The sequence below is a fragment of the Gekko japonicus genome, unplaced genomic scaffold, assembly GCF_001447785.1.
Source record: "Gekko japonicus isolate JY-2015 unplaced genomic scaffold, Gekko_japonicus_V1.1 scaffold953, whole genome shotgun sequence".
NCBI lineage: Eukaryota > Metazoa > Chordata > Lepidosauria > Squamata > Gekkonidae > Gekko > Gekko japonicus.
In genome coordinates, this window is record NW_015161979.1 from 50,920 (window position 1) to 59,794 (window position 8,875).

At 52.9% G+C, this 8,875-nt stretch overlaps 1 protein-coding gene across 1 annotated transcript in view; it reads right to left on the minus strand.

Moving 5' to 3' along the window:
- Positions 1-8,875, minus strand: part of ELL (elongation factor RNA polymerase II) — a 44,911-nt gene that overhangs the window by 14,211 nt on the left and 21,825 nt on the right. Inside the window, exons 3-6 of the mRNA XM_015429755.1 lie at positions 8,230-8,351; positions 7,789-7,952; positions 2,796-3,049; positions 1,877-2,004 (exon numbers count right to left, since the gene is read on the minus strand). Of these exons, the coding sequence (XP_015285241.1) occupies positions 1,877-2,004; positions 2,796-3,049; positions 7,789-7,952; positions 8,230-8,351 (668 nt within the window). The remainder of the gene's footprint in view (positions 1-1,876; positions 2,005-2,795; positions 3,050-7,788; positions 7,953-8,229; positions 8,352-8,875) is intronic.

Sequence of the window (8,875 nt, forward strand, 5' to 3'; positions counted from 1 at the left end):
TCACAAAGTAGAATTTTTGCTCACAAGACTCCACAGATTAGAGGGAGCATTGACAGCAACCCAAGCCACCTTGCTGTGTGGAGGGGACATTTAATGCCTCCCTCTCGTACCCGTTTGGGTGAGCGGAGGCCCCTAAAGCACAGACCCGGGCAAGCTCCAGGGGCATGGCTATATTTCCGAAACGTGACGCTCAGGCAGCCCAAGGGCCAGGCGAAGAAAAACAGCAGCCATTAGGCTAATGGGGCCAAGCTGCGGGATTCCTGTTGGGCTCTTGCTGGCTATCGCAAAAGGCAGCCCCTCGTCACCTGCAGCCCGGACTGTCAACTGCTGAGAATTGCATTCTGCCCGCTAAACACGGCCCAGGGGCCTCCAGGCAGGTATCTGAACCACCAAAGCCTTGTCTGATTTACACTTTTAAAAGGAGAAAGATTAAAAAAACAGGGATCCTCTGGAAGCTCAGCCCCAGTGCCATACTCTGCGCATCCCAGGCAGACACACAGAGCCACAGAGAGGGAGAGAAAGCCGATGTGTGTGGGGTGGCTGTGGGACACGTTCAAATGGGCAGAAAGGAGCAAGGGCCCTGCTGGAGTTATCTGAACGTTTGAAGCTGACTTCAGAGAGGCTTTTGCCTGCACCTGCGTGTGCATCATCTCCTGCCCATGACACAGGCATTCAACTGCTGAGCCCGTGGGCCCCGCGGACTGAAGTAGAAGGGAACAGCCCTGGCCTCCTGCTCACAGCCACCTGAAGCTGCCACAGACTCAGTCAGACCACCGACCTGACTCACTCAGTACTCCTGACTGGCAGCACCTCTCCAGGCTAGACCTGGGTCCGTCAACATGCAAATCATGTGCTCGAACCACTGAGCCACCGGCAGGGTTCCTTCTATGCTGAGTTCGTGTGAGCTAGCTCACAGCTTTTTAGCCTCTGGCTCACACATTTCTGTCTTCGCTCGGGAAGGAGGGCTCCAGAGCAAACTAATTCATGCAGTAGCCAAACCGCTCACTCACAACTTTAATGCCGGTAGCTCACAATGTAGAATTTCTGCTCACAAGACTCCACAGCTTAGAGGGAGCACTGGCCACCGGTCTTCCCCTCTGTGACCCAGACGCGGACAAGCTTTATCGGCATCAAGCGCTTCCACTGATCGAAAAACCCCATCCCTTGAGTCCGGCCTCCTCGAGCTCAATTTCCTCCCCCTGCCAAAAGCATTCCACCGGCTCTTCAAGGACAAGGCTGTAAGAACGGCAGTCCCATCACAAGAACCTCAGAAGAGCCCTGCTGGATCCCACCAGTGAGGGTCCACCTAGTCCAGCATCCTGTCTCACACCGTGGCCAGCCAGTTCCTCTGGAGGCCCAACAACAGGACATAGAGGCCGAGGCCTTCCCTTGATGCTGTCTCCCAGCGCTGGGATCCAGAGGCAGACTGTCTCTAAACATGGAGGTCCCCTTTTAGTCACTAGGGCTAGTAGCCCCTGATAGACCCCCCCACACACACACACGAATCTGTGTAATCTCCTTTTAAAGCCAGTGGCCATCACTACATCCTCTAGCAGCGTCGGGCAGAAGATCCCATTTTGGAATACCATCCTCCATGCCAAAAACGCCAGCTTGCAGGCAGGGGTGGCGTACAGCAGGAAAGTGGGCGGGTTTTGTCTTTACGTGTGAAGCCGGAATCCACCGCCCTGCATCCACCAGGGCACAGCCCCTTCCACTCAGCCCCTCTTGCCCAAATGACCACCACACTCTGGGCAGGACTCCAGTCAAGCCTGCCTTAGAATCCCATGACGCCCAGTAATGAACCACCGAGGCTCCTGAGAACATAAAAGCGACAACAAGAAGGTCCCGGTCCTGAGTCAGACACCGGATCTACTACCGGAAAAGGAACCTTTTTTTTAGCAGCTGCTGGTCTCCTTCTGAATATCCAGGCCAGTCTCTCTGCACTTCTTTGTACAGGCAATCCTTTAGGGTACACGTTCCATCTTTAGTGTTCACATTTGCAACCTGTAAGGGGTGGGGGTTGGGGGAAGAGAGAGAGCAGCTAAGAAAGGTTTACGTGCTCTGGGAGGAAGTTATGCTGACCAGACATGCACTGTGGGCGTTCGTCAACACTACGGGAGAGAATAAGTCACAGAGCGGTATCGATTCCACACATCTGTAGAGGTCACCATCCCGCGCAGAATTTGGGATTGTGAAAAATACGCTGTTTGCATTTCTTTTTTTAAAAAAGCAAGCTCCTTGCTCTTATGAATGCAGAGATGAATTTCAGACAGGCCTCCTGTTCCCACACACCTCTTAGAAAGAAGGGAGCAAGCAAGGCTAAAAATGGAACCTTGCAGTTTGGGAAAGGCTTCATGGTTTATTATTGGGGGACGGGACGGATGGAGAAGGGGGCATATAGTCCTGATAAATGCTCAGGGCCAGAGATATATGGTTGGGTCACACACATTTGTCTGTACTTCCTAGTAGCTTAGAACGGGGTCCCATCCCACTGTCATGGACGATTTCAAGATTTCCATTCACCCAGGTTGAACTAGCTCAGGAGCCCATTAACCAACAAAACGAACAGTGAGATGCCTTGGGAAGCAATACCCAAACAGAGTACGAAAGCAGTAGCACGGGTATTCAGAGGTGTGCTGCTGCTGCACATGGAGGCTCCATTAAGACTCTCACATCAAAGGGTGACCCGCAAATCTTTCTGCAAAGGTGTTTGTCTCCTTTGAAGGCTGCCTCTTGACTGCAGAGGTGTGTGTGTGTGGGGGGGTATTTTGATGACATGCCAAGGACAGACTGACCTGCTGCAAGAGGCTATCCAGGGAATCCTTGTCCTGCTGAGCGAGGCCGTCTTTCTGCAGCCTCAGGATCAGCTCCGGTTTCTTGTACGGCTTCAGGGCCAGCAAATGCACCAGCCGGTCTCTGAAAGGCCGCTGAGACACAGCGCTGTTCCCTTTCTTGATGGTGCTGGCAAGGTTGATGGGCGTTGGCCGTTTTCGAGAGGGCACTGCATCAGACACCCCCGGTGCAGGCTTGCGCATCTGGACCTTCTTGCCTAAGGATGGGGAGGGAGGTCAGAGAGGATGCAAACACTTGGCCAAAAGCAGGGCCAAAAGCAGGAAGGAATGGAGCTGAGCGGCCGGCCAACACTTCCCTTCGAGCCCGGAAGCAAACGGGGAAAGAAAACGAACTCTGACTCTTTACCCCTCCCTTCCCCCAGGGAGCTCAGAGAGCTACGTAGAAAAACAACAGCACCACAGTGCTGCGAGGTGGGTTCGACTGAGAAAGGGCATCCAGCCCAAGGTTACACAGCACGATGCATTTCCAAGCGGGGATCTGAATCTAAACCACAGTCCAACACTGACCTCTCCACCACACTGGCTCTCGGAAGGGGAGCAGCCACTTTGGCGTAGTGGTTGAGTGCACGGGCTCTAATCTGGGAGAACCGGGTTTGATTCCCCACTCCTCCACTTGCACCTGCTGGATGACCTTGGGCAAGCCATAGTTCTGGCACAGCTGTTCTTGAAAAAGGGCAGTTTCTGTCAAGAGCTCTCTCAGCCCCACCTACCTCACGGGGTGTCTGTTGTGGGGAGGGGAAGGGAAAAGGAGTTTGTAAGCTGCTCTGAGACACCTTTGGGTAGTGAAGGGTGGGGTATAAATCCAATCTCCTCCTCCTCATTAGTTGCTGTTCCTCCCTGCCCACCGGGGCCACTTAAGGGGCCCTTTGTGATGGAAGGACCACCTCACTACTTGCCCCTATTAAACCCTCCCCGGGTAACAGCAGGCAACTCCGAACCTGGCATCCCTCTACAACCTCCCATACAGCTTGGGGAGAACTGTTCCCCCCCCACCGCATTGTGTTAGAATATCAACCACACCAGACCTCACCGAGAACCAGAGCAGGGGGATTTCCTCATCGTCACTCCCTCACAAACCACGCAGGCCCCATTTACTTCTGTGCAAGGGACCGATCCAGCCCCCCAATTTGGATCAAGGGTCACAGCACATGTGGGGACACAGGCTCCCTAAGATGTGGCAGGAGAGGGGTGCTGACACTTCATGAGAAAAGGAGACACCTGGGTGTGGTTTTGCTGCTTGCCAGAGCCTTAGCACCACCTTCCTCAGCTTGGCAATTCAAACCTGGTACAGGCCAGGCTTGCCGGATCTTTTTCAGAAAGAAGGATGCCTCCTTGCCCAGCTCTGTCGGCTGCAGACAGCCAGGTGAGCGTCAAGGGCCGATGAGTTCAAAATGAGAGAGGTGTCAGTGGCTGGCAGGTGTCAGTGGCTGGCATGCCGCAAGGGGAGTTTCCAGAGGTCTGTTTACACCCCTGATTCAAAAGCAGCCAAGAGCTTGTCGAAGGCTTTCACGGCCGGAGTTCATTAGTTGCTGTAGATTTTCTGGGTTGTGTGGCTGTGGTCTTGGCGTTGTAGAACCTGACGTTTCGCCAGTAGCGGTGACTGGCATCCTCGGAGGTATCACTCAGAAAGATGGAGTACTCCTTGACACAGAGAAGACACCAGCCACAGCTACTGGCGAAACGTCAGGTTCTACAATGCCAAGACCACGGCAACACAACCCGGAAAATCTACAGCAACTAAAGCCAAGAGCTTATTCCTTTAACACATTTATAAGCTTGCCTCTCTTGCAGGCAACTGTGGCCCAACCCTAACAGATGAAAATCCACAGAAATGACAGAAATGTATCACCACAAACTAGTTGAACTGCCAACTGAAGCCTTATCAGGGATACTCCACAAGACAGCTGTAATCACCAAGGCACTCCAAAGGACCCCTTCGTCAGACCTGGGAACTGCCTTTCTGGTTTCTTCAGGCAGGCTGTTTGGTACGGCTGGAGAGGCAGCAGGAGAAATGCACCCCCATGAAGTCTGAGATAGCCAAAAGGTGCTGGGCAAAGATACCACAGTGGCCCTAATCGGGAGAGGCAACTCTTTTAGCATACGGGCTCTGGGGCCCTGAATGGTCGCCCAATGCGGCGCCTGTGGGGCACCATGGCGTCCACGCGTGCTTCCCTTGGTGCCCACCAAGTATTTCAGAAAGGAGGCAGGGCCACCATAAGGCAGAACTTGTAACTGGCTGCCATCATGCAAAAAGGGAAGAAGGCTTCCCTTCTTCCCACGAGGGGTGTGGCACGGGGGTGCCGTCTTGGCTTCACCTTTTGCAGCAGCCATTTTGGGGTGCTGCTTGCCACCCCCTTGCGACATTCCAAAGGTGCTCACAGACGCAAAAAGGTTGGGGTACCCCCCCCCCAGTTAACCATGGCTGCTTTAACTGTACAAAATTCGAGTCCAGTGGCACCTTTAAGACCAACACATTTTAATTCTGGACTCAAGGTGCTGCCAGACTCACACTTGGTTCTGTGGCTTCAGACCAACATCGCTTTGCCTCTCTCCCCGGAAGGCAGCAGGACCAGGCGCTTCCTTCCCCGGGCGGAAGTGCGGGGCTGACTCAACATGATGAGTCAGGGATAACTGGGTAATCTGCAAACCACTAGTGTTTGGAGGGGGGGGGGAGGAAGGAGAGATCTCCCTGTTCTTCACACTTTGCCGAAGGCAGCCTGGGCACAGAAGCAGCAGACGCTAATGTGGAGAACAGGGCTTGATTTCCCACTCTGCATGAAGCTTGCTGAGTGACCTTGGGCCAGTCGCATTGCTCAGAACTCTCTTAGCCCCACCTACTTCACAAAGTGCCTGTTGTGGGAAGAGGAAGGGAAGGCAATTGTAAGCAGCTTTGAGACTCCTTAGGATGGAGAAAAGCAGGGTATAAAAATAATTCCTCTTTTACTACTTTAATCCCCTGAGAAAGAGCTACTTTTGGTGTGGATATGCTCAAAAGGATGGCCAGTTTTTTCTCTCTGAAAAGCAGATCATACGCTCTGTACTATAAGTTGCTTCTGAAAGTTCTCTCAGTAAATCACTTTGCATGTCTTTGCTATATTCAAGTTGACCACTTCTGTATCATTTCTAATAACAGAGCTTGTCCACATTCAAGAAAAGAAAAGAAAAAAGAACTAGGAAACCCACTCGGAATGGGATTAATCTGGCCAACCGGCTTGATCTGCCCTGGCTAAACAACATTATGCAGAAGACACAGGGAACCGACCCTTCCTTTAAAAAAACAGAAACAAAAAACAGCCACAGGAGGCTGCCCAGATGGACAAGGATCAGCCTGTGGGTTTGCTTTGCCCTTTTTCCTCCCTTTGATTATGAGCCCAAAATTCCCCCCCCCCTCAATCTCATTTCCCCCCCTTCCCCAGTGTGGCAAGAAAAGAGGTTGAGCAGAGAGGAAGGATGGAGGATTCTGAGGAAATGGCGGGAGGAAAATGGATTAAGGAGCCCCATCTCTCTCCCCCCCCCCCAATGAACTAGAATGGCAGGCCTCGGGCAAGAAGCCCGGCCCTTACAGGTGCGCAAATATTACATCCTTTCACTTAAAAAAAAAATAAAGGGTAGGTACACATGCTTCCCTTATATGGATTCCACAACAGTAGAACAGCTATAGATTCGAGTCCAGGAGCACCTCAGAGACTGACAAGATTTCCAGGGTGGGAGCTTTTGAGAGCCCCAGCCCTCCCCTCGCCTCCGATTGGATGAAGGGAGCTCCGACTGTCAAAAACCGTTCGAAAACCTCATTGGTCTCCAAGGAGCTCCTGGACTCGAGTCTATAGCTGTCCCACTACAGACCAACATAGCTACCCTCTCAAGCAACTGCTGTGGTTATTGGAAGAGAGAGGCCCAGAGTCTCACCACAGAAGAAGAAGAGCTGGTTTCAGACCCCGCCCGTCACTACCTGAAGGAGTCTCAGAGTGGCTTACAGTCGCCTTCCCTTCCTCCCCCCACAACAAGACACCCTATGAGGTAGGTGGAGCTGAGAGAGATATGAGAGAACGGTGACTGACCCAAGGCCACCCAGCTGGCTTCCTGTGGAGGAGGAGTGGGGAGGCACGCCTGTTTCTCCAGATTAGGGTCCGCTGCTCTTCACCACTACACCAAACTGGCCGTCACCAAACTAAGCCTGGACACACCTGAGAACAGGCAGATGAGGGGCCCCCCATCCCTGCTCCTGCTTCATCTTGCTCTCAATCAAGTTCTCTGTGCAAGAGCAGATGGTTGGCGCCAGTGTTCCCTCTAAGCTGAGTTAGCGTGAGCTAGCTCACAACTTTTTAGCCTCCGGCTCACACATTTTTGTCTTAGCTCAGGAAGGATGGCTCCAGAGCAAACTAATTGAGGCAGCAGCCAAATTGCTCGCTCACAACTTTAATGCCGGTAGCTCACAAACTCCAATTTTTGCTCACAAGACTCCACAGCTGAGAGAGAACATGGGTGCTACAAAGTCAGCAGGTATTAAATAAAACCATGGGAGGGAAAAGGCAGTGTGTGCGTGTGCTCAGGGGGCCAGGTTCCTACTGGTAACAGGCTTGCTCACAAAAGTCCCTTTCAGGGCTGCCCCTGACTGACACCTGCCCTAAATGCTACCTTGCCAAAAGTCCATCATCCCAGTTTAATTGCTGAATGCCCCCTGAAAGCACGCCCCCCCCTGTGTAGCCCTAAACGAGGGCCCCGCAGCCCCTGTCTCCTTATGCTCTGCTTGCAAACCTCCTTCTGCCCCCTCCCCTCTGAAGGTGGCTGGCTTCAGACAGGTTGTTATGCTCCCATTATTTAAAAGGCCAAATGAAAGGCAGCTTTCACAGCTCCCGAGCATCCATCCCGCCCTCCTGAACGCAGCAGCTCAGAACACTCCGCACAGAGCTTAAGAGCGGTGCCCCCCTCCCCCTACCGACGTAGCGGCCTCCGGGCTTGATAACGATGGCACTTCTGCTCCGCGTCTCCTCCTCCGCCAAGGCCATGCTCTGCTTGGCCTTCTGGTAAGAATCATCCGTGGCACAGATGGTGATTTTATCCTGGATGCTGCCCAGACAATCCAGCTGGATGTCCCCATCGCTGTGGAACAAAAAATAAAAATAAAATGACAAACAAGAAAACAGGCAGAAGGAGCTGCTCTTGGGCAGGGGGCGGTGCTGGCATAGCCGTTTCTGCGCAACCTGAACACGGGAGCAGGATCACGGCAATGGCATGCCGAGGCCAGCGGGGGGCAGAGGGCGACGCGCTCCCAGGCCGCTGGCGCTCAGAGGCCTCCGAACATGAACACGGGAGCTTCATCTTCGGGAGCAGCAGCAAACGTGCACGCTCCTGCATGGGAGCTGCAAGCCCCACTCACCTGGACACATACTGCTGGATGCAGTCAAAACTCCCCTGGGGGCTGTCCTTGCCAATATGGGAGAGGTAAAACGAGAAGGTCCGGGCCTCCGTCACAGAGTCTGGCCGGGGTATCGAGATGTGCTGTTGGGAAAAGGAGGAGGACCGCTTAGGGGAGACTGCAGGCCCCAACTTTCAGCACAGCCAAAAGAAGAAAAAACAAAGCAGGGGAAACGAGGAGCGATCCTGAGCATTTATGGCCAGGAGGACTCGGAGAAGACACCCTACACCAGGGGTGTCAAACATGTGGCCCGGGGGCCTCCGGAGGACTTCTATCAGGCCCTCAGTGGAACTGGCTGTCTTCTGCTGCTGCTTCCAGTTCTGCTGCTGCGTCATCATAGGTTTGCAGCTTACAGATACACACCCGAACAGCATACTCAAGATTGCAACAGCACAGACATTTTGATGCAATCATTCAGAGCAAGAGGTGTCAGTTATCAGACACTGTTAAATAAACAAAATATTGCAAGAGTGCTCATGTTTTAAGCAATGTTTTTATTTTAAGTAAAAAAAACCCCTTTATGTTTGTGTCCTTTATAAAGTCTATATCTCCGCTACCTGGCACTACATTTTATGACACACATGGCCCGGCCCGACAAGGTCTCATT